This window comes from Blennius ocellaris (assembly GCF_963422515.1).
Source record: "Blennius ocellaris genome assembly, chromosome: 16".
In the NCBI taxonomy this organism is placed as follows: domain Eukaryota; kingdom Metazoa; phylum Chordata; class Actinopteri; order Blenniiformes; family Blenniidae; genus Blennius; species Blennius ocellaris.
This window is the reverse complement of record NC_137665.1, coordinates 11,055,338-11,080,877: the sequence shown is the minus strand read 5'-3', so window position 1 is coordinate 11,080,877 and position 25,540 is coordinate 11,055,338. Positions and strand designations below refer to the sequence as shown.

The following is a 25,540-nucleotide window of genomic DNA, read 5'->3' as shown; positions in this document are numbered from 1 at the left end:
CATGGGTTTCGGCTACATGGGTTTTGGCTACATGGGTTAGTCACACTTTATATTATTTAACTGTTTACTTTTGAAGAAAATACTTGAAGTACAGACTGCCTACAAGACCAGTTGTCTTTATTTTCATTTGCCACAGTTACTGCAAAGACACTTTATATTATTTAACTGTTTACTTTTCAAGATAATACTTGAAGTGCAGGATAAACCTCTTGCTGTCTGTTGATGTGCAATTAATATGGAAGGTTATGTACAAGATTATGTATAACAACAAGCACCTGTCTGTTCTACTCATTTCAACTTGCTTGTGAAAACTGCTAAAAGAATTCTGAATCTTTTGACATTTCACAACTTTTTCTTTTAACACTAACGCAAATAGTTACTTTCCTTGGTAATGAGTTACTTTTATGATAGCGTAATTCAATTACTAACTCAGTTACATTTTGGAAGTAATGAGTAACTATAACTAATTACTTTTTTAAAGTAACGCTCCCAACACTGTTAATAAGACAATTGCCTTCCTCTCTGGCCCCTTATCTTATATAGTATTGTCCAAACGTTAATCCTAATCCGATAGCAAGGGTGAGCATTAAACTGAGACTGTAGAGTTGGAGTTGACATGTATGTGCTGACGTGGCCAATCTAAAATCTAATCCTTCTTAAATAAGATCTCCTTAGCTTTGGTGGTACCAACTTGATTGACACAACTTCGATCGCAGAGAATTCATGAAAGATGATGATGCAGGTGTTTTACTTAAACAATTAATGAACTCACTGGCTCCTTTCACACCCATACCTTTTAATTATAAATTCCAGGTGCACTCCAAGTACACTTCTGACATAACAGGTGTAAAATGTCAGATAACAAAGAAAAAGGCTATAAACACATACCAAGCTCAAACCAGTGATACAAGAAGTACAAAGTGACACGTGCTGACAGAAGCAATTAAGCAAAGGTCACAACCCACCCTGCCTATTTTTAGTCCATACATTTTTTGGGGAGGTCAGTGCTGCCAAGTTTTTCTGAAAACGTGGGTAGGTAGGGAGTGGCAAGAGGAGGGAGTACGTCAATGCAAGGTGCACGCCACGCCTGGCCGTGAGCAGTTGTGTGCATCATAGGTTGCACAAGTGTCTCCATGCCATATTATCGTATGGAGGCCGTACTTACATGTACTGCTCATGTACGGTGTCCTTACTCACTCGCATGCTGTAAGTGTGTGCAAATGCGATGAACATGAGATTTTTCCAGATAGAGGATTCCCAGATAGAAGACTTATTATAATCAGTGAATTATTTGTAACATTTCAGTGGCCGAGGATAGATAATGATGTATTTATTACACACACAGACACATAGTTGAAAATCGCGGAGGGGGAGGTGGGAAAAAAAAGCAGTCATTCCATTTCCAAATAAATACGAGCAATCCAGAGCAACTTGTGCTGTTTTCATCTTCATGACGCATCTTTTGATGCATCTTTTTGACTGATACATATATACATTTGTAGGAATGACTATTAATGAAAAGCTCGGCTGGAAGCTGCATATAACAGCAGATAAAATATTGGTATGTGTAAAATCCGATTCCAGAATTAGATCAAAATAAAGTCAATTAAATTAAAAAAAACAACTCTTATTAAATAACACCCTCATTCTTCCATATCTGAGTTATGGTGTGGAACTATGGAGAAATAATACGCTGATAATGATTATAAAAGTGAACTGATGAAGGATGAAAGGCCCACTCATCCTCGGATGAGATTTCAGATTTTTCTGGGAAAAAATAAATCAACTACAATATCGTTTAACATATTATTTCTAATTGATATTTAATTTCAAATATCTAATATATGCCTATATATATTTACAATAGTATCATATTGTTTGTTTCTCACGAAGAATGGTCTTCTTTGCCCACAGGACGCCCAACCTGCACCCCAAAATTGAGCATACACATTCCACCTCGCTAATGACTGTAACAGTCATATTTAAATCATGCCTTTACACCTTTACATAGATACTTTGAAATCCAACCGGTACAGGGACGAATCCGTAGCCCGAATGCAGCAAAAGTTTCTCAAAATTACTACTGTGTGTCTGCGTGCCCCAAATCCGTACGGAGGCAGTACTCACTTTCCTACGGATCCCATAATTTTGGTCACGTTTTTTTGCAGGTAGACAGTGCGCACTTGCAACTACGGCGGGTTGTGGCCATCGCTTTAGGGGGAAAAAATTCAGGTGGGACAACGAATGTACTTACAATGAAGATGGGAAAATGAAGATTTGTAATTTCCTTCATGCTCATTAGGCTGATTTTGCCCACAATCTGCAAAATGTGTCAGATGAGATTATCGGGCTCAAACTGAGTTTTGACACCTTGTACTCTATCCTCCTCAAGAGATTGTCAACAGATTGTCAGGTAGCAAAGATGGAGGCCGTAAACACAGATCAGGCTCACACGCAAATCAATCAAAGATGAAGGAACCATAGTCTTCAAGGAAACTAAACAGATTGCTAAACCGGTGACACAAGATGAACAAAAGTACCAAGTTTGGGCGTGACGGATGCTGACAAGCAATAACGTTGATACATGGCAACGAGACAATTAAAATGTCAAGCTGCAAGACATTTTAGGAATGGGAGAGAAACATGACCTGCATGAGACAGGAACAAGAATCTTTAAAGCAGAATTATTGAAAGCAAGACAACAAATCATACAACCAGGGCTGTGAGAGTGGTGAAGAACCAGCAGCATGTGCGCTCCACTGTTACAGTAGGTGGGTATGCTTCACTCTCAACTCAAACTTAATGTATTAGGAATGTTACCACAACCTGACAGATCTGCTTTTATGCAGCTAATTTTCACATGTTCGCATAGCTCAGTTTTAGCTCAGCAAGGGTTGATAGAGACCTAAGGACAGTCCGCAGACCTCTTCTTATTTTTCTATCACAAAGACGTATTCACATCCTAACCCTTCTTATTCCTTTTGACAATATACTTCACTTTCTCTCACAGTGTCAGATTGACTCTACCTGGGCCTGTCACTATTTTAAACCATATGTTTACTGTCCCTTTTGGTTCCAATTTTGCTTATACTGATTCCCTCTGTATTTTAAGAATCAGGGTAAACAAAGCTTTGCCCTTTCCTTTGAACCTTTAGCTTGTTAGGCTGATTCTGTACTCAGCAACATCTGTGTCAGATGAGATTGTTAGGCTCAAACAACATTTTGAAGCCTTTTCTTTATTGTAAATTACCATTTTGACCAAAATAGATAGATAAATTAATGTGGTTTCTGACTTTCATTTAAAAAACAAACAAAGGTAGAGAGATGTTTTGAAGGGTGGAAGTTGCATCACCATCAGTATAATCCCTGTGTTGTAATTGGAGATGCCCTTTGGGGAAGGTATGCATGGAGAAGTGCCCTCCAACCGATATAGGCAGTTTTATCGTTAATGCCCATTCTGTGGTCTCCCAGCACTATTCGTTGCAGTCGCCCGCCTGCCTGGTACCATTTCAGGCACTCCATTAGACAAAACCTCTCCAAATCCCAGTTGTATGCCACTGTAATGACTTTATCACCCTCAGCATGGCCACTTGCTGGATAGCTACTCATCAAAAACATGTTGAACTAGCATCAGATTTCTGAAAGCCAAAAGAATATATTTTTCTTTTTAAATGCCATATTGTTTCTGTGGCATTAATTGAATATTCCTCTTTTTCCTCTGTTTTATATTAACTGTGTGGGGCCTTAAAAAAAAACCTTTGTTCAGGTTCCACCACCTGTTACTCCACCCAGCTCTGATATGTTAGGGCTTTAACACTCTGTCCTGCTTTCTCTGTAATGAGGTGTGCACAGATGTCACCTTCACAAACCAAGATACTGACCTCGAGGGGTAAGTCAAACGATGCGGAGGTTTGTCAATTCAATGAGTCCTTTGGCCTTGATTGTTGAAATAGAGTATTTATTGAGCACAAGAGAAGGCACAATTCAGCAAGACTGTGAGGTGTGTTCTAATGCTTGGGAGAGAAAAAAAAATGTCAGTACATAAGAATGGAGAGCAGATATACAAATATGTTTGTGCGTGCCCTTGTTTTCTGAATGAGAGGCATCTAACAAGTGTTGCAGGTACTGGTGACATACTGTTAAAAGTTTTCATTTTTGTTCCTTCATGATCACACGAGGAAACACAAACACTGCGAACAAAAGATAAAGCAAAAATACCACAATAAAGAAGAAACAACAAGTTAAAAAACAGAGTTAAAAAAACAAACAAAAACAACAACATCCTGTAGCCCTTACATCAACTATATTACACCAAAGCAGGCTGTGTAGCATGGATCCACGTTGCCCTTTCAGCCACTTACACAGAAGTATGGTTTGTCAGGAGCACCTGGAAAGGATCTTGCCACCGTTTGGATTTTCAACCACACTTCTGGAACTGATAAATGATGACCCAGTTGTGGGATGTGGGTGTGTGAAGAGGACCATCACCTGGTCTCAGGAGTGCTGCTTTGCTCGGACATGGATACCAAGGAATGTGCTAACCTGTGCAAGAGAGAACAAAGTAAGTACTGATCACAGTTGGGCCTGTGGGAAGATTCTGGTGTGACAACAAGAGAAGGCTAGTTTCTGATGAGACGTACTTCATACTTGCTTTGAGCCCAGAATGTGTCGGCCACGTTCGGGAGTGTTGGGTGTACACCAGTGGCTGGGGTTTGTAATGCTGTGAATGAGTTTACTGAAGGTGGGAGGGTCTAGTGAAATTGATGCGTCGGTGTGAACTCTGGATGTTATCAAATGACTGTTGAGATTGTGTGAGTGAGGCTAGGTGGAGGCTTATAGCAGCATTTTACATTTGGTGTGTTCCGTGTAAGAAACCTGTATTGTGAGTCTGGCAGGTTATATAATGTTTGACAGCTGTCAGTGATGAATGTGAACAATGTGACAAGATGGGTGTGTAATTAAGCAACAGAGCATGTGGATCTGATATGTGACAATCGAAGAGAATGTTCTGAGGGAATGAGGTGTGGCACAAGTTTCTGTCAAGTGTATGACAGTAATTTCAGGTCATGAGAAGTGGAGATGAGTGATGAGTGATACCTAAAGTGAGCATAAGAACTCTACCAAGCAGGTTGAATGGGCAATGCTATGAGATCAGAAAGCTATGTTTGATGGGTGTGGGATCTTTCAATTTCAATGAAAATGGAACAGAGTAAGCTTCTTTCCCAATAGCGTTGTTTGCAACTTGTGAGAGGTTGAATCTACCACTGAGCTTGATTTTTGGAGGAAAACCTTCAGACACAATGACTGAATTAGTAGGTCCTGAGTCTACCCTGAATTTTGCCATCTGTCCATGAATTTTTAGAGAGGGAAATGGTGAGTGCCTCTGAGTAGTATTCTGCATAAATGCCTGAAATGAGATGAGGTAAATGGGACAAAAAAGGGAGGCAAGGGGTCGTGACTCAAGGCTCTTTCCCTATCTATTGCAGTGTTGTGGGAGCGGAAGAATGTGTATGTGTGTGTGTGTGTGTGTGTGTGTGTGTGTGTGTGTGTGTGTGTGTGTGTGTGTGTGTGTGTGTGTGTGAATACATGTGTGATGTTTGTATTTTTAGAGCATACAAACAAAATAACCACTTAAAATTTACTTTCACAATTTAGATGAACCTCTAGCTTTAGGGTTGTTGATATAATTTTTTTCCTGGCATGTATCTACAATTGAGCTTCACGTTCTCTCGCTTTGGAGAATGCAGACATCTGGTTTCTATGCATCACGTTCACCTATTGACAGTTCAGGAGCCAGAAGGTACTTTTAATCGTGACATAATCTCACAGTGTCTTTTTTTTTTTTTTTTTAGATCATCGTTCGGAATCGGGGTGGTTTTCTTGCGATGGTATGTGTTACTGCAATAGTCCACAGTTGCTGTATCCCCGTGGGCAGGTTGTAGCTGCTGAGGCAATGCGCCTACACGCTGCGGTAGCCGCTTCCACGGAATATTACGCATAAGCACAATTAAACGTGGGGTATTCCTCAGCTCATCTCAATGATCACGACTGACCCGGCCCATTGTGTCGCCCATTTTTTCACCCTCACAATAAAAAACAAACAAAATAAAATAAAAAATAAATAAATAAAAAACGGGATTTCTTTATGAATGATTCCCATGTTATTGGGGCCACACATCGGGCTCTCTTACCGGCGTGAAAAGCGCACTGAGAGACGGTTTTTTTCTTACCTTCCCACCGTTTGGTTGGCGAGCTGTCGCATCCGATTGAATTGCTTCTTCATCTTGTATTTTCTGCGTTAACACCTATCGGGGGAAATATTCCGCATTATTTCTGCTCAGTGTATCGCTCCGTCCCCCAGTGAGGCGCAACATAAAATCCAGACTGCCATGTTCTCCCTCCCTCATTGCAGGCTGCAAACACCGCACGATCCTCCCGAGATTACATATTTTCAAACGGCTTGTGTGGATGTATAGATTGCATCTATATTCGTCCCATTGCAGGCGTATGGATGGATGCTGGACCACTTTACCGCGGGCACCCACACGCAGAGAGCGACAGCAGTGACAAGTCGCGGCTGCGTGCGCACCGGTGCACTGTGGGAAATGTAGTGCTTTACGGTCGAAACTCATTGTTTCTGATTTCCACTGGGCTTTTAACCCCGAATCAAAATACTAGATCCCTGTGATACATTGTTACACTTTATACAACTTTGAACAGCCATTTATCAATTTCTCATTTTGCTTATTTCATTTTAATGAGCTCTCGTCAAGAGAAGATGATGATATTTCTGAGGTTTGCTTTCCATCACCAAGCTTTATATTGTTATACTGTTCCGGTATTAATATTCAATCTTGAGATTCTTCCAAGTTCAATAATGTTTCATGAGAAGATGGTTCTCAAAGTCTTCACAATTTTATGTGAATATTTAGTTTCAGATTTTGCGAGATCAAGAAACTTGAAACGTCTTTGCTTCTCTGAATTGACCTCTCACACATTACATGTTATTGTTTTTCATATTATAAGTATTGTTCTCTTTATTATCCCTTGCTAATTTTTTTAATTTTAAAATTTCAATCGCTTGCTTCTCAAACAATTTCCCCTATTGTGGAACAAATAAATTATATAATTCTCATCATATTGCTGACTTGTAACCTCAACCCGAAAAATGGCTGGTTTTAATACACGGATCCACCCATCCATCCATCATCTATAATGCCCCATCCAAAGCAAGGGTGGCTGGAGACTATAGGAGCTCCATCACATGACAATAGACAAAGGAACAGACAGTCACACCCACTTGGTCACATATAGGCTGTTTTGCACTGACTAATGAAATTCAGATGAATGTTTTGGACTCAATCTGGAATTAAACAAAAGGAAGAAAAATAAATAAAACAGTAAGAACATGCACACTGAACACAGAAAGGCCTTGACCATTATTGTCTTTGTTAAAGAATAAGAGTTTTAATCACCAGCCATGTGATGTAATTTGGAAATTATCATATGGTGAAATGTATGATCTCATATGATGTATTTTGCATACTATCACAGCATAATTTTAATTGGAACTGGACTGGAATTCCCCATAAAGCTCTCTATTAAGTGACAATACATGTCTACAACAGCCACTGCTGTGTACGACGCATTGAGGGAACTTGGCGAACATTGCCACCTAGTGTATTTTATCTACCAGTGCAAATAAGAATGGGGCGTCAATAGAGCAAAATTTAAACTGGGCCCAACCTCTAAATGTAATAACTGACCTCTAAACCTAGTACTCCACCTTGACCGGTTTATTTTATATTACAAACAATACATTAATTGCACAAAATGTATTAAGCTAAAAATACAGTGTATTTAAATTTTCTTGGTGTATCAAATTACTTTTTCTTCATTGTGGAGACATGACCAACCTGGTGCAGCTATTTGCTGGTAACAGCTACTGATATCAACTGTCATGTTTTCATATTGCAATGATCACCTTCAAGTGGGATACATCTGTTGATCTGTAGTACTTTCTATATTTTTTTAATCTACAATAAAAACCCTCTGTTAGTCTATTTGCACACACTTTTGAATGTTGGATTGTCATTGCTATAATGTTGTTGTTCATGTTCACACTTTGCAAGAGGTTGGACCCTGGTGGAGGACCAGTTTTGGCCTGTGGACCAAATTTGTGACCCGCTGACATAGACTTTAGAAACAGGAACTTGTTTAAAGCCTAAAATAATGATTAATTGCATTGTCATGAGTAATGTGATCATAAAATTAGCCACAATAGTAAGAATTTGTGTATATTTGTAATACAAATACTTATTTAAATTGTAACATGTGGCTAAAATAGATTTTTGAAAAATAAAGTGATAATTTAGCCTATGCGTAATGGACTCTACTGTTTTTAGTGTTTGTAGCTAAAGTGTCCAGAAGGGGGCAATGCTGTCTTATAAACCACAAATCTACCTTTTCACTTCAATATGAGGGAGCAATTTTAGCCTTTTCACTTCAGTCGTCTTTTTTTTTTTTTTTTTTAATATACTCAGATACAATGCAACACATAACTGGCTGGGACTCACTGTATTCTGTTTATTTGAGAATAACAAGATACTTATTTATTCTTTTATTTTATCTGTCCAATCCTATACCTTCACCTGTAACACATGCATTGAGTTCTTGAGTGAGTTCTTACATCTGAGTTTTCCTGTTATAAAGTTTCTCACAGCAAACTTTATGCCCACAAATATCAAAAAATACAACAAGATAAGAAGTGTGTAGTATGCGATTCTCAAGTCTGATAAAAGAGCTCTTTGATTAACTGTCTGTTTGAAGCATACATGTCATCAATGCACAACACTTTAAAAAAAATATATTAAAAAAAAAAGTCTGAACAATTCCTCTTGTGGCGTCCCGCTGTTGCTGTCACTGAGTGGGATGGCGGAGTATTTTTCCTGCCTCTCCACCGACCCTCTGCTGGGCAGCTGGGGACTAATTGGCTCTTGCTCGGCCTAATGACGCCTCCTCTCGGGTCACAACCTCTCCACCTGATGACCCGTCGTTGCTACTGATACGTGAGCTGCACTTTGACAGTGACCTGGTCAGACACATTCTCCGTGGTTCCTGTGCTGAGGCAGCAGTGCCTTTTCCTTACATATGTATCTAAAAATTACATTGCTTGTGCATGGGCTTTGCTCAAATCAAGCCTGAGTCACCTACAAAGACTTTGATGGGACACAAACTCAGGTTAAAAGCTGAACAGTCAACAGACTGGGAAGATTGATGGAGTCGTCACATATTTGGTGGAGTCGTCACCCTGTTTGACATATTCATGGAGGAGGTGTGTGCAGAGCAACAGGTAAACAGAGAAAGACTCACTCAGTCGGCCTATTTTTTTCTTTCTTTTTAAATACAGAGAAATTATTTTACTTGTCACATCAGCACAATTTGGTTTGACCCCAAAAGCTTGAATGTTGAAAGGTATGTGCTGCCTTGTTGTTAATGTAGCCCTTGTCACCTGAAGACTGGGAGCAGACAGGCAAAGTTCAGCGTAGGCATTAAAGTCAGCCTTTCAGGTAAGCCTGGACACCGAGGCCAGACTTTGTGGTGGTCTTTAAAGGGTTATCTGGGGGCCATAATGAGCCTCAGCAAGCCTAGTGCCTGGCTTAATGAAAACACTGTGACATCTGAAGGGAGGGGGTATTACAGGTCAAAACTACAGGGGCTGTTTTAACATGCATCCAATGAAAATGATGGTTATCGTAAACACCTTTCAGACACAATAATCACGTGTCTGCTTCCCAGTCAGCCTGGACTATAGAGACACACGAGGAGCGGGATGGCTGATAGTGTATTGGACATAAGAGCAAGTGTACCGGGAAGTAAAAACACGAGAACCAAAATATTTATTGTTAGTGCAGTTAGCCAATTAAAAGCATGAGTGTGACCCAATAGGTCCATTGGTTTTAACTGATGTCGACTATTGTGGAACGTTGTCATGCTCCACTATGTGATGAAAATGAAATATTCCAACCTGAAACTGATACCAATAGGAAGTGGTGAACTACACTTATGGAATTTAAATGAAAATGTTGCGAAAACTCTTTTGGGCGTACGCTGCTTCAGATCCTTTCAAGTTGCTCACAAACTGCAGTGAAAATGTTAAAGAGAATAATGTAACCAAGGGGTCCAACCTAATAAAGAAGTCAGATGTGCAGTATTTATCCAAAAAGCTAGAATAACATTAGAAATAATTTTTGCCCGAAGCCAAGATATTAGCGAGGGACACCACCTCTCCTTTCCCCAAAGTGCAGGAGAAGGAGGAGAATGAGACGGCGTCCACCAGGCGGCGATTCACCATGTCCACTAAGAGTCCATGCGCACACAAAAAATCTGCTCCCAGGATGGGCACGGATACAGCAGCCATCACAAAATCCCATCCGAACTGACGGCCATTAAAACACACATTCACGAACCTGGTGCCAAATGTGCGGATGGAAGTCCCGTTAGCTGCATCCAGAGCCCTTTACCGCCGCTCTCGACGTTGCCTCCCGGATACAGTATCTTTAATGAAGAGCAGCGTTCCGATGTCCCCGGCGCTCATGGCTGCTAACGAGTGCCGGGTCTGGCGTTTCCCTGCACAGAGAAGGAGCGGGGCGGCGTGCAGCGCTTGGCTCTGCTCCAGAACCGCCGGTGAAAAAAACACAGCTGGTTGTCATTCCTGCGCCGATCCGTAATAGTCCCAACCGCAAACGGCGCTTCCTCCTCCGGCCGGTGTTCCGGTGGCTCCGGCAGGACTGCATGCACTCCGTACTGCCGTGATGCGAGCAGGAGCTTGTCTGCCTCTTCCGCCAGTCCCCGATAGTCCTTTGTGTGCACGAGTGGAGAACTCGCCAGTGCCGTGCGGACTGGAGCTGGGAGTTGACGCAGAAACAGGTGGATAAACAGGAACTCCGCGTCCCCCGATCCCCGCAGCGCCAACATGTTCTCCATCAGCTCCGTTGGTTTACTGTCTCCCAAGCCGTTGAGAGACAGGAGACGCTCGGCTCGCTCGGCGTCGGAAATCTGTAACAGCCGCAGGAGCAGAGTCTTGAGGGCGGCGTACTTTCCTTGCGCCGGCGGGTCCCGAAGCAGCCCCATCACTCGGTGGGTGGTGGAAAAGTCCAGAGCTGCGACGACGTGGTAATACTTGGTGTCGTCGGCCGTGACTCCCCGGAGGGGTTATATTGAATGTAGAAAATATCCATTGCATTACATCACATGTTTACACTACAATTACTCAGTTCAACTGGCAGTACTCCCATGGAGTCCTGCCTGGTTTTCACTTGGTAGAAGCTGAAAGAGGAACTTCAGCCCCTACTGAAAACTTTTCCTACTGAAAACAAGCGAATGCCACTCCTTTTAAATTGAAAGGGCAGTGGCTTCCCATTACACATCAATGTCCATTGATCGGTTTTGAAACTATCGCCTTTTACAGCAACTTTCATGAACTTCCACCACAAGTACACAGAGCAAAGACAATCGAGATCATCACACACAGTGTAAAGGGCAACTGAGGGCTGTGTAGGTCAGATCAAACCCCTTGGCGCACTTGTTTTCTCAACCAGGTTATCTGTGCTCATGCACTGTGGAAATGCAACTGCTGGGATTGACATGCAAACACCCACAGAGATATATCATACACAGCAGTGTCTGAGAGATGAAATAAGGGGCTTAGATGAAGGGGGCAGGGTTGTCTCTGGTGAAACCCTGACTGACATGGCAGCTCCGGGGTAATCCTGCTAATCCTCTGACAGCTCCGGGGTGCGGTGGGACTGAAGGCCTCTGACCCTTCAGCCAAGGAGGCACTGACACAAATACACAGACCAAACTTTTGGTGGCCTTTATAATTCATAATCACATGCCTTTTTACACATTTGTGTGTGTGGAGTTTGAGTCGCTTCTCCACCACTTCTCTTGTATGCATTGTCGAATACACCAACAGCATTTGTTTACCATTATGAATGTTCATGCAGCCTGTTCGATCCAACTCACTCAACAATTGTTCTCACAGTACCATGGAAAGTGTAGAATTGTTAGGAACATTTATAATAACTCACTTAATATTCAATTGGTGTCAAATAGATTGAATATATTGACATGTGTGATGCAAGAATAGGTAGAAATCACATGTGGTCCAGGACAAATCTGGGTTTACAGATCATAAAAAAAAAGATTAATTGTACCCATGAAATATTATTAATGGATCCATCAAAAGTTACAACACATAAATCGTTGATTTGTGATGATTGACAGATGTGTAGTGATTGTTAGTTTTACCACAGTAATAATTTAATTCTCGACATTGATTATTTTTTTCCTTCAGCAAAACACTGAACTCCAACCTGCTTCCAACAAAGGTTGCGCATCTTGCAGCTGTAGTTTGGATTATATTCCGAAAGCATTAGGGGAGCTATTTTGTCAAGTATATGTAAAGAAGTATGAAGCTGTGATCCAAATTTACTTGCTTCATGTAAAGTTCTGGGCTTAAATAGACAGAAAATAAGTAGGGTTGAGAAACGATATTGTTAAATTGTGCGTCACAAAGCTGTTAGTTTCCAAACTGTTGTATTTTACTAAACGACCTCATATATGTTTCCTGTACTGCTAAATGCAGAGGTGAGCGCTTTTCTGGCAATCATTCAATTTCTGCATCTCAGAATCGAGTCAAACTTGGAGGGTACGAAGGGAAGAGACGTGCTTTATCTTATATCCCGAAAAAAAAAAATGCGTATTTGGCAATAGGTCATATTTACCTCAGAATTAGGAAAAAATTATAATAATAATAAATCCACACTTTAGGACAATATCATGAAAAGGAACGTACTTTATGTTTCCAAATAAACCTTGTACATGTATTAAGCGTGTGTCGAAACAGGCACAGTTCGAGGCGTTTAGTTTGAAATGACACGAAGGAAAAAGCCTCTCCACCTCCTCAGACTTGATGCAGCTGCCTGGTGGAGATAATTGGAGCTCTAAAGCCCCGTCTCCACCGCACACAAGTGCCGGGACGGAGCGGAGCGGTACGGAGCAGTTCGGAATAGAGACCCCGACCGAAATTTTGGGTCGCGTCCCCACTGCAGAGAGGAGCGTGAAAAGCGGGCGGGGCTAATGAGCTCCGCAGAAATGTGACATTATAACAGAAAAGAACGTCGTCAGATGTAGATCTTATGAATCCTCTGTTGTTGTTTAAATTCTCCACTTTGCACTGTTATTTTTTGCAGCGGAAAAAAAAAAAGTTACTTTTTCCAGCAGTCATTTTTTGGAGCGGAGAGCTGCAGCCGCAACTTCCGTGTTTGTTGTGAGAGAGCGAGTCGCTCGGCCACTTGCCGACGGCTTGGGGCGACGTGCCCCGCACTCGAGCGCTCGGGTGCGGGGCAAGTGGCCGGAGCGTTCCTCCCGGTTGACTGAGGCACAGACACGGGAGTCTGAGCTTTCTGCTCAAACGCAGGAGGTTCTCCACTCTGGCGCTGACCGCGGTCCGGCAGCACAGAGCCGGAGCACGGAGGCGCTGAGCTCCGAGCTCCTTTTCATCGCTTCCGCGGTCTGTCCCCGCGATAAAGCGCCACTGACCGCGGCTGAACAGAACGCTGACCGCCTCTGGAAAGCGGAGCTGCCGGAGACGAGTGCTCCAGACTCCGGTGTCCCGGACGCGCATCCACGCCACGGCGATCGCTATGCTGCAAACAGAAAACTCCAACGCGATGCAAAGTCACGAGCCCCGGTCTCCCCCTGCCTCAAGTCGCTCTTTCACAACAAACACTAAAGTTGAGCAGCAAAGAAAAGAAAATGAAAAAAAAAAACAACCAGTGCACAGCTGACCACACTGACAGCAGAGGATTCAGCCGGCACATTAACATATTGTGGGCGTGTAGTAAATCACTGACCAATCAGCAGACAGCAGCTCAAACTCAGAGCCGTTCCATGGTCCTCGGCACCCCAACGGAAGGGTAGCGGAAAAGTGGTCGCCTTTGGAGCGGTCTGGAGCGGTTTAGACTGCATTCCTGTCGTGACACGCGAACCGGAGCGGTTTAGACCGGTCTAGGCAGGTACTTTTTGTGCGGTGGAGACGGGGCTATATATAGACTGCATTCCTGTCGTGACACGCGAACCGGAGTGGTTTAGACCGGTCTAGGCAGGTACTTTTTGTGCGGTGGAGATGGGGCTAAAGTGTGCTCTGCGCTGTGCTGCGCTCTCACGCACACATAGAACAATTGATGGGAGACAAACTCCTCTATGACGCGAGGAAATACTGATCGGAGAATAAAACGATTTGTTCACTTTTTCGAGCGACACAGTTTTTTCTTTTTGATTTATGTTTACGGAGGGGGACTTACGCACGGATTGTTCGGCATCTGTGCCATAGCACAGCAGTGAGGCGGCTTCACCAAAAATAATTCCCCTTACCTGCAACTTTTTCAACAGGGGCCTCATGGGGTATTGTGGTATCATCAACAATTTACGTGTTTTGCCATCGTCTCGCGCTAGATGGAAACTGTTCTTGATTTGCACCATGCTGTGCTTTTGTGGATATTTCATATATTACAAGTTTGGCGACCGTTTAACTGCGTTCCCGGTGAGGCGCGCAAGCCAGGGAGTCACTTCTGACAATCACATCTCCAGGGGCTTGCTGCACGAGAAAAACGATGTGGACTACGCAGGGGAAGAGTTGGAAGAAGTTGATAGTGACGATGGACACGGGGAAGACCTTCCCGATGAGCAGTTGCGACGAAGGTTTCCGCAGGCGATCATCATCGGGGTGAAGAAAGGAGGGACCGGCGCGCTGCGGGATTTTCTGCGCTTGCATCCGGACGTCGTTGCAGCGGGAGGAGAGCCGCACTTCTTCGACCGCAACTACGAGAAGGGACTGGACTGGTACAGGTAAACCCCGACCTCCGCTTATAATCAAACTTTATACCTGGACAGCCAGCGTGCACCAAAGCAGCTCAGTCTGGCAAAGACGAGTTCAATTAAATTGTACTCACATCCAACTGCTGGAGGTTTGAAATCATGTGCTGTTAGTGCACTCACTGAACAACGTTCAGGGCATTTTCAAGACTTTGTGTGACAACTCAAAACGCCACATGCCATTTATAGGTCACAAAATAAAATATGTGGAAATATGGAATATTACATAAGTGCGCTCACAATTAGAAAATCTGTAAATTGAAGAAAATTCTCACTGCGTTTGACAAAAGCTTTAGCCACAGGAAAATAAAAAAATATTATGCTGCTGTGATTGACGTCCGAGACAGAGAGAGAGAGAGAGAGAGAGAGAGAGAGAGAGCGAGAGCGTCATGTTCTTTTGATTTGATCTGACGCCCTTTCTGATCCTGAGCAGTCTGGGTGGTTTGCTCAGGGACCCTCGGCAATGGGCTTTGAACCAACAAACTTCTGGTTACAAACTGCCTAGTTTTGAAAACATCAGGGGTCAGGAAGTGACCATATGTGGTTGTACGGCTCACAAAGGGCTCGCAGCTAAAATGTAACTTGTTAAAATAAAATAAATTCAATTAATAAATAAACATGATTGCATTTAAATGGCAAACAGAAAGCATTATTGTGGATTATTTGGGGGAAATGAACTGTGCCAAGTTGTAATCTTCTTCTGAATATTAATACATTTCAGCTTTCGTCTTCATCTCAAACCTAATATTGCTCATTTGCCATCACTTTACCTGGATCACTCCCAGTTGACATAAACTGTAATCTGCTGTCATAATCAATAGTTCACTAAGCTGTTGGAGTCACAAGAGGATTAAAAGTGGCATTTCAGTTATTGTTTTGTTTGTTTTGATTGATCAAAGTTAGAAGAAAAACCTATCACTGCAGTAAAATAGGCTTTATTGAGCCTTATGAGATTTGTCAGTGACTTATATGTGTAAATGTTATGTTATGTAATACTTTGAAGTCACCTTGTGATTTACACACACATTTGCTGCTGAAAGTTTTGTTAAATTCTGCATCTACTTGGTGAGAAAAGCACTAAAACGGTATTTAAGCAGATCACGTGCAACGTCTTGTACTACAAGCTATGTCGCAGATTCAATCAAAACTCAAATTGGTCTCTTTGACAAAGAGAGACAACACCTTCATTTTGCCTTCACCAATCATAAAATGGTTATTGAGTCGTGGGGTTGTGCAACTGGAACATCTTGACACTGTTTGCAACTTGAAGATCTTCATTCCTGAGGGAAGATATTCCAGTGGTTCAAGTTCAACCATAATTAAACAATCAAAATGTGTTTTAATTGGTTGTTTCAGTCATTCGATAGTGGTTTTGAAACTTGACTCAGGAATGAAGATCTTCAAGATGCATATATGTAAAGATGTTTCTTTATGGTGCTGACCTATACAAGTGTCAAAGTCTAAGGCTATGCACATTCCTTTACTCGTTGTATGACGGTAATTGCAAATTCCATCATTGTGCATTGAAGACTATGAATGAAAGCCAGCAATTATCTGCTCACTGATGCAATCACTCAACTTTCACAGCTCATAGTGGAAAAACAGAAAACTCCAGGTGAATAATACCGATGGAATATCAATATCTTTTGTAGCCAAGTTGTTTGTCCTTGAGTGCCTTACATCAGAGTGACTACATTGTTAACCAGAGATAATAAGAGATTCTGCTGCTTTCGGTGTCCATTTGACTGAACTCGGGGATTAACACGCAATGTCAAAGGATTTAGACAGTGTTTCAAAGCTGTTTCTATGAAGCCACAATAGGGGAAGCGAAGTACCGGTATTGTTCAAAGGACTTCTCGCTTAAGCTCCTTTAAGAATTTCCGGTCAGGTTTAGGACGTTTTTCGATGATCAGTCTGTGAAGAGGATCTTTTATCTGTCCCTACAGATTGAACATTAGGATCAAAGTGACACTATGCTTGGAGACGTTTTGAAATTATTACACTTAATAGTCTTCGTTGTATTCCAATATTCCCCTCGTAGTGCGTTAGTGGAAAATGCAATGGAAGAAGATATGCTTAAAAAAGAAAATGTTCCATCACTGAAAAGCTTCAACACCTTAACGTTTCTTCCTCCATAGCAGGTGGAGCTAAACATCCAGCCACTGAATCTGACACACTACACATAAGAGTACCACGGCAACGACTCAAACTTAATATATAGGAGAGTCCTGGAGCATACAGCTCTTGGATTAATCATTGTGAGAGTAATATTTTATTGTGCAAAGGTGTCTACTTTGCAAAGGTGACTGGCTTCTCCATATGTTTCACTTCATTACCCTTGCACTAATATCGAGCTGTCGCTCGGGGAGTAAGGCACGGTGTGCTGGGTGGGCTTATCAGCTCCCATGGTGGCATTGAGTTATGCCCACAACATTTATCTGCTGTGACTGGTGTGTCCATCCTGCTGGAGGTCCACTGTGTTCATCCCCCTGGAGGCCCCCATAGAGGAGAAAGCCCTTCGCACAGCAGGACACCGACAACAATATAACATGTTTTCACCCACAGACAGCAAAAAAAAAAAAAAAAAGAGAGAGAGAGACCCAGACAGACAATTGTGCACGCTTACTCACACAGAGCACAGTGGGCAATTCCTTAAATCCGTGGGAACTGCTTCCTGCTCGGCCCCTCCTTTCTTTAAATACGACATAATTTTAACTTCCCCCTAAATGTCTCTTCTGGCAAATTAAATACTCATCTACTGAAAGCACACTTAACTCAAGTCTTGAGGGTTCTATACAGTAAATGTGACTTAATCGCTGTAATCATGTTTTTCTTCTTAAAGTTCCACAATGAAGAGGTTTCTTACAACTCAGCGAGTGTCAGAGGAGACAGCCTACAGTAATCCTGCTCAGAGCCCCGGGGGAGCTTATTGCAGCGCAGTGCCACATAGAGGGCAGTAAATTTAGAGTGAGCCTTTTCTTACTGTTGCACCGCAGAGCTCAATGAAAGGGGGTGTTGGAGAACCCCCGAGGACTGCATTAACCACAACAATAAAGGAGCAGACAATTAGTGTGAAACATGTTTTCTCTGCCTTTACTTTGTATGCAAATGTGCTCAGAAGGGTGAAAGTGCCCTTTGACGAAGCCCAGCAGGAGTTCATCAGAAAGAGCGTTCATTGGAACCTTCCCAAGAAAAGACTCAAACACTAGAAGTAAGCATTTTTTTAAAGCCTAAAAGTTGACTTTTGAAGATCATTCTTTGCAAAAGTTGAATTTTTTTTTCAGCCCCTGAAGAGTAGCTTCATCTGAGTCTACTGGTGGATTTTTGCTTACTCAACACTTTTAGTTGCATGGAATCGAGGGAATTGGTGCAAGTGAGAGCGATTTCCCAATGAATGTAATGTGCTTAAACTAATGTGTCAGCATGCTGACAAGAAAAGAGAAGTGCATTGATAATGAGATGCTTCAAATGAGCAATTCACACACGTGAGGTGACGTTTCCAACATAGATTTTTTCTCTAACAGCCTTGACAATTTAAAAAACATTATGTCCTTCAAAAAGCTTTTCAATCTTGTCCTCTTATCATTTTTTTTGTGTGTGTGCAAGCATCTATTAAATGAATCAATCAGACTGTCAATACAGGTAATCGGAACCCCGCCCCTCCTTATTCTGGCTACTGGAGATTAATTTGCCACAGCAACCCCCTGGGCTTTTCCTTGAGGCAATTTGTCAAACCGCAGCACTTATGATGATGCTGATGATGATGACTTTCACATGCCTGATAAGACGGACTGCAACAATCAGCCAACACCTTCCCTGTAGATGCCTTCCTCTTTGATTTCTTTCTGCTCTGATTATTGTAAGTGGTTACATGCCACCACCTATCATCCTGTCTTTGAGAAGGGGGGTGATTCTAACAGTACCTCAACCCCTCTCAGAGCTGCAGGGGAAGATTAGAATTCATCACTGCATTAGATAATTCTGAGGGTTTGGGGTTTTTCTTTTTCTTTCTTGGAGCTGTCCCTTGTCACCGAGGTCTGAAAAACTGAAATATAGATGCCAATTAGACTCAGTCAATGCAGAATTATGTCAGATATATATACAAAAAATTCTGGCAGGAGTTTCCTGCACTGTACTGGTTGTATACTTTGGTGAATTCCTGTCCTGAAGGCTTCATGTGACAGCTGAGCACAAAGCTTCATGCAGTAATTCCTACCTTTGAACCTCGACGCTTATGGCAATGAAGGTAAACAGGCAACGTATTTCAAACCGTATGAAGTGGCACTTGATAACTTGAACACGTAAAGTGGTCCTGTGTCGTCTCCATTCTCCACATGGTGCCTGGTTTAATCTAATGCTCTCTTTACCCCTTCCTCTCCGGCAGTGTCTCTTTCTCATAACCCTTTTCCTCTGTGCCGCCTCTAATTATCTCCTAATTACTGCAGTTCCTTTCTGAGTTGAGGTGAGAGGGAAAAAGATGGTGATGTTGAAAGTATCAACAACATTATAGATCTAATGCAGTAATTATAAGTAGAAACAGTTTCAAAGTGTAAAATCCACGATTTTCAGCTTTAACAATACATTTGAATCCTACTTGGATGTTTTAGAATATTTCTGTGTTTATAGATTTATGAAGTAAAATGGGAACATGCAGAATTAATTAAGGGGCAAAATGTCAATGCAGACTCAAAGAGTGGGCTGGTTTTTATGTTGTTGTCTGGAAGCTGAATGTGAATGCCTTTGCATGGCTGATTGATAGATGAAAATGCAATGGATCCTATTGGTTCCACATTGTTTATTAAACATTACAAATTGTTAAAACTTCCTACATGTACCCCCCTTGGGCAACTCTTTCACTCAGTCAGGGTTGTTCTCTCATGCTTTATCTGTGCTAAGATGAATAATGCATGGACTCCGCATGCAGATTGTTTTCCTCATTGAAAGTTTGATTGGTGTTAAAGGTATACAGGAGGATTTTCAGGAATTTTAGGAAAGAACCGCCCTCTCCACCGTTTGAAAAAAATGCGCATGCGCAACGCTGTTCCTGCTCCCGGGACGGAACGCCTACTAAAACGCGTGCGAGAGAAATGCACGAGCCCAGTTCTCCTCGTGCATGCTCTGTTTACAAGTCACAAGTCGGCATCGCTCACATAAGCTCACTTTACAAGAAGATTTGCACCAGAGGGGGTGAAACTGTGTAAAAATGTCCGAGAATAATGCGTCGGGTCGGCCACTGGCATGATGAGAACCGTGTGGAGTGAGCTGCGCGCAGGGACGAGCACGTACGACGGGCTTACGTCATATATCACCAGAATGATTGACAATTGGGAGGACCAGTTATTTTGATGATCCACCCGGAAGAAGAAAATCCTCTACTATACCTTTAAGTTTTTGTTCTCTTAAAAGCCCTGAGGAAGGCTTCCACAGTGCTAATTGAGTTATTTGAGTCTCGTCCACCAATTACCTATATTGCATTCTTGATGTTCTTTTGGGCATTTTCAACTTTGGTTCCATTTGTCAGGATAACTAAACGTGAAATACAAAGGTAGCAAAGAACAGGTGACACGAGATATGAAACAGTATAACAAGCAGTACTTCTTGTGTGTTTGTATCTGTCACTGATAAATAATGAGTGACGCCTCTTCTCCCAGCGCTCTCCACTGAAAAGTTTTCTTTCTGAAACATACATTTATATAAAAATAAACTGCCAGGGCTAAAGGGAGATGTCGAAGTGTCTGGTGTGCACACTGACTGATGGTTGGAAATGATGGCAATCACTTTAATGACATGGCTCATCTGCCTCCCCATTGTTTGATTAACCCCTCACTATCAAAAACTGACAATATTTTCTCACATCGGGGTTGTGGTGGTGGGGGTGTGTCCGAGCGCGGGCGCAGTGGAGAGCTGGAGGAGCTGCTCGGGGGAGGTGGGGCCCAGATGCAGCAGGAGCAGGTTATGATGAGCTGGCGGCGTCGGAAGTCCTTCCTGTGGTAGACGGAGAGGCGGACCAGGGACTGACAGCGAACACCGTTAGAATGTGATACCTGCAGACCAAACGCATCTCAACCCAAATTTTAAAGTTTAAAAACACCCAGTGTGTATTATTGTCAAGTAGGATCAACCCACGCATATATACACTAAAAGGAATTATAAACAACATGATTAAAAGGATTTTGATCCAGTTATATAGGCTTTGTGTTCACACCATGTTCACCTGACTTCCGTGTGTGTTTATCCACAGCCTATATATTCATCACTCACTGTCATCGCCATCGCCACGTAGATATTTCCCCTTCTCTCTCTCTCTCTCTCTCTCTCTCGCTCTTTCTCTCTCTGGAGAAAAGGCAGCCATCCATGTAGTCAAGAAGGCAGTCATCCGACCCCTAATGCTCTATCGTGTTTTGCTCAGTCCTAATTCCCCTTGACTCACTTTTGCCATTATCCAGTCAGAGCTGCAGTTAACAGGGTGCATTGTGATCAACCTGAGCCTTCCAGGGTCAAAAAGGATATGCATTGACGAAAATGAAGAGCTAAAGCTTTTCCTTGGAAGGAATTTAAATTGTTGCAAAATCTTCAAAACATGAGGAGAAAGGTGCATAATATTTAAAACCCCAATCCTGCCTCGTCGGAGCAAAACCATCATTTATATGTTTACATGCAGGGGTCTAAGAATTATCGGCTTCAGGTAGATTGATTGTCAGCAGAATTTATGTTTATTTATGTCTCAAGAGTTTGAACATTTTGTTAACAGTGTTTGTGTTTCACGTGTAGTTGTGGATGATTGCTAGAACTCCTGCCATAAATACCAGACACTGTCACTTATTTTCCACTCAAAGCTGCTCACAATGTCTGCAGTTGTTTTTTGGATGATGCTTTAATTATTCCAGCCTAACTTAGTTTGAAATATACAATGTAAACATAATTTTTTTTTAAAAATCCATCATTCTTTCAGAGCATTATTCTTTAGCTGTTAAAATACAAATATGTTATTTTAAAGATTAATGTCTGCAATGGTTCAAAGTGAATTAAACTGTCCAATATTGTAACCATAAACAACCATCATTGTTTTTTGTTTGTTTGTTTGTTTGTTTGTTTTTTTAGGAACTTGATGCCCAAATCGACAGAAAACCAAATGACGATTGAGAAATCCCCGTCTTACTTCATCAACAGCAGAGTTCCTGCTCGAATCCACGCCATGTCTAACTTAACAAAGCTGATACTTCTCGTCCGGGACCCTGTCACCCGGGTTATCTCAGACTACGCTCATGTTCTGGAGAAGAGAGTAAATGTTTCCTCCTTTGAGACCATGGCCTTCAAGAACATGTCAGCAGTGGTGAACAGTGAGTGGACTGGCATTCGAATCAGCCTCTATGCTAAACACATGGTGAACTGGATCCAGTACTTCCCCTTGAAACGGCTGCTGGTTGTCAACGGAGACCGTCTCATTAGGGAACCTGCCGCTGAATTAAGTCGTGTTCAGGACTTTCTTGGACTCAGGAAGTTGATCACAAAGAAGAACTTTGTCTTTGACACAGAAAAAGGCTTCTACTGCACCACAAAGGCTGAAGAAGACTACAAGATCCCACATTGTCTGGGAAAAGGCAAGGGCCGAGCCCATCCAGTTGTTCGTCCAGAATTGATACAGCAGCTAAAGAAATTTTACAAACCCTTTAATAGGATGTTTTACAAAATGGTTGGTCAGGACTTTGGTTGGGATTAAGGAAAACAAAAGGGTGATAACAAAACGAAAAGAGTGATGTGGTTCCATGGTGTGTGGTTTTTATTTTCTTTTACCTTGCCAGTCGGGAGAAATGGTTTTACAGTATCTGTACAGTATTGATGGTATGTAAGATACTCAGAGCTCTATTTTAGGATAATTTATTGTTATGATATGAACTCACTAAGGTGCCTAATCAGGGGTATTCATCCGTTCTGATGAAGAATTTTTTCAAAGCACAGTGTCTTTACAGGTGTTGTCATCTGGGTCACACTCCCTGTTTTCTCTAGGATGTTTTGGGGGGTTTCGGTTTAAACTTGGGTCTATCTTACTAAATGCCGGGTAATATCCTCTCAACATTTGTATGATGCTCAGAGGTCTGTGGGCCCACTTAGTCAAGTCAAAGCATGCCTCAGCTGAACCAGTACAACTTGCCAACTGGATCAATACAGTAATAGCTCCTCATCGTGTCAATTAGACCTGAAAGATGGTAATGCCTTAGTCCCTCGAGGGTTTCAATACAGCATTGAACCATTAATGGTGGCAAGTTTATGGTTGACCCTTGGGCCAAATTCAGGTTAATATAAGAATATACATTCCCCTTGCAATATTGCAGCTTCACTGCTGTATTACTATTTCTATGTTAATCTGGATCCAAAACGGTTCAGTCAAAGAACATCTGGGATGTTTTTTTATCCAGATCTTTTAAGCCCTGAACAAAAAATGGATCCTCAGAAAAAAAGTAATCTCCCCAGAATGCAATGGCTCTCATCCATTAACATTCACTGCTCACTGGAAACAGGTATTGTGTCAGTTAGACCCTTTCCGACACAACACTGCAATTTCTAGCGTTAAAAACAACATTCCAATGTATAATTTCAGTGATACCTGAACAAACCTTTCCATACTCAATTCTGGATTCATGTTGAAGGTTGGGTTTTATTCAACTTTCATGAACATGAAACAGCACTTGTAACATTATTCTATTATTCCATGACAAATGAACTGTAACCATGTTGTAGAGGCACTATTTTTCTGTGTACATTGCTTGGCAAACACTGAAATGAAGCGGGTTTGACTGAGACATTGATTAAATGGTTCAGTCATTTACATGAAGTAAGAAATAAAGCTGTTTTAAAGAAATAAAATATGATAGTCCTTGTAATTCTTGAATATCAGGGAAGAACTGAAAGAAAGAAGAATCTTAGTTTCCTCACTGAAATTGTTGTGTGATTGATACTCTACCACTACATCACCTGTGCATATTGTCTTGATTCCCCAGGGGAAGAAGTGTGCTGCTGTCTCTAATTCAGCATTTTGCTCATTATAGCAGTACTAGGCTAATTAACTCCTGCATTTAGCTGTCTCAGCCTACCACTACCAACACTCGGTGTGTATGCTGCAAAGATCCACACAAACACAAAGTGTAAACATAGAAGTGACATTATTCAAACAAAACAAGAAACCTTTTTTTTATTTTTTTGAGCTTGGTTACAACATAATCAGTGTTGAGCCATGGTTGCTTCTGATTTTACAGCATCTTGCCTCCAACAAGGAATTAGTCTGTTGTGCGAATATGTTTTGTGTTTTGTGGTCTGTGAACTCTCCTCCAGCAACTCAGGTGTCATGACATTGGTGATATATTCCGAAGAAGCATCAGTCACTTTGTGCTTTTAACAAACAGCCTTTATGTAACTCACCGGAAAACATCATCATTTACTGGAGGCTGCTAGAAATGGTGAAGTCGGAGTCTCTGGTGGAAAGCAAGCAGTCGGATCACCAAGGAAGCAGCGCCCTTTGCAATTATAGCGATAGAGGAGGGTTGCAGTAATTGCTTGGCTCCCAACTGGGGAATTGCTGTTAGCACACATCCCTTTTGGCTGATGTAAGGGATGCTTCTGTTATTTGCAGGCAGGGAAGACAAGGAAAATAGACACCTGGCAGCACTGAGAATTAAGAGACTTCAAACAGCCCCTTGACAGCTACCTCTGGGGAAATAGTATCAGAGTCACTGAATAAGAGTTAAAGAAACTAAAACACGTCACAACAGCACGCAGTTTGTTTTGGAGGATAACAGATGTAAAGAAATGTGTTGTTCGGCTGGACGAAGAAACAAAATCAGTCATCCAGGTTACATCATCTGGATCTTAAAATGCAAATGGACTTGATTTAGTGGTTAAAGAAGTTTGATTTCTTGACTTCAAAACCTTCCAAACCAGTCCAGTTGCCTTTCAAACGAACAATTTAAAAAGAGTAATACATGTAATAAATACTAAGAAAAACATAAAAAAAAAATTGAGTAGAAAAGTAGAATATATATTGATATTTTAATATGAGGAATCAATTTAAAAACAGATTAACATGCTGTTGGAAGTATCAATATTGTTGGCATCAATCTGTACATCACAAGCTTAAGATACTTACTACGAGGGTAGAGATACATATTTGCATGTGAATTCTTGCATGACCAATCTCTTCATGAGGAAAAGCTTTCAGAACATGGTTGTTTATCAATTCAGAGGACAGAGGAAGAGGAAAAATTGATTTCAAAGAAATCCACCAGAATAAAGTAAAAAACAAAAACAAAACAAAAAAACAGCCACTTTGCATGAAGAGAGTATGTGGTTTGAGAGCATGAATCTTGAGTACAGTCTGTCCTGCTTTCAACAGGCTCTTCAGAATTGCTCAAATTCACCCTAATAAAAGCAGAGTGGTGATGAAAGAAAAAGAAATACCAAGATGGCTCTAGACCCCAACAAAACTACATGTGTATTGTATGTCTTCCCTTCCATTAAAGCAGACCCACCTCGTCTTCGGTCATGAGCAAATTGGAGTCTATCTCAGCTGACGTCAAGCAAAAAGCTGGGTACGCTCTGGATGGGT

General features: G+C 41.8%; 1 protein-coding gene and 1 long non-coding RNA gene across 2 annotated transcripts; one reads left to right on the top strand and one right to left on the bottom strand.

The window, feature by feature from the left end:
* Positions 1 to 4,007: 4,007 nt before the first annotated feature.
* On the bottom strand, positions 4,008 to 10,602 carry LOC308141014. The gene is made up of 3 exons (XR_013936964.1): positions 10,470 to 10,602; positions 6,231 to 6,305; positions 4,008 to 4,542 (listed from the first exon to the last, which is right to left on the bottom strand). It is a non-coding gene; the product is annotated as an uncharacterized lncRNA (long non-coding RNA).
* Positions 10,603 to 14,378: 3,776 nt separating this feature from the next.
* Positions 14,379 to 23,724, top strand: LOC308140929 (heparan sulfate glucosamine 3-O-sulfotransferase 6-like). The gene is made up of 2 exons (XM_080510901.1): positions 14,379 to 14,913; positions 22,042 to 23,724. Exons 1-2 carry the CDS (start codon positions 14,465 to 14,467, stop codon positions 22,658 to 22,660), a joined length of 1,068 nt encoding a protein of 355 aa, XP_080367027.1. The 5' UTR covers positions 14,379 to 14,464; the 3' UTR covers positions 22,661 to 23,724.
* The last annotated feature ends 1,816 nt before the right edge of the window (positions 23,725 to 25,540 follow it).

Bases quoted from the DNA above. Each gene is read 5' to 3' on its own strand.
- LOC308140929 (XM_080510901.1), top strand. From the start codon at position 14,465: ATGGGGTATTGTGGTATCATCAACAATTTACGTGTTTTGCCATCGTCT. The intron at 14,914-22,041 runs GTAAACCCCGAC...TTGTTTTTTTAG, and splicing joins AAGGGACTGGACTGGTACAG to GAACTTGATGCCCAAATCGA.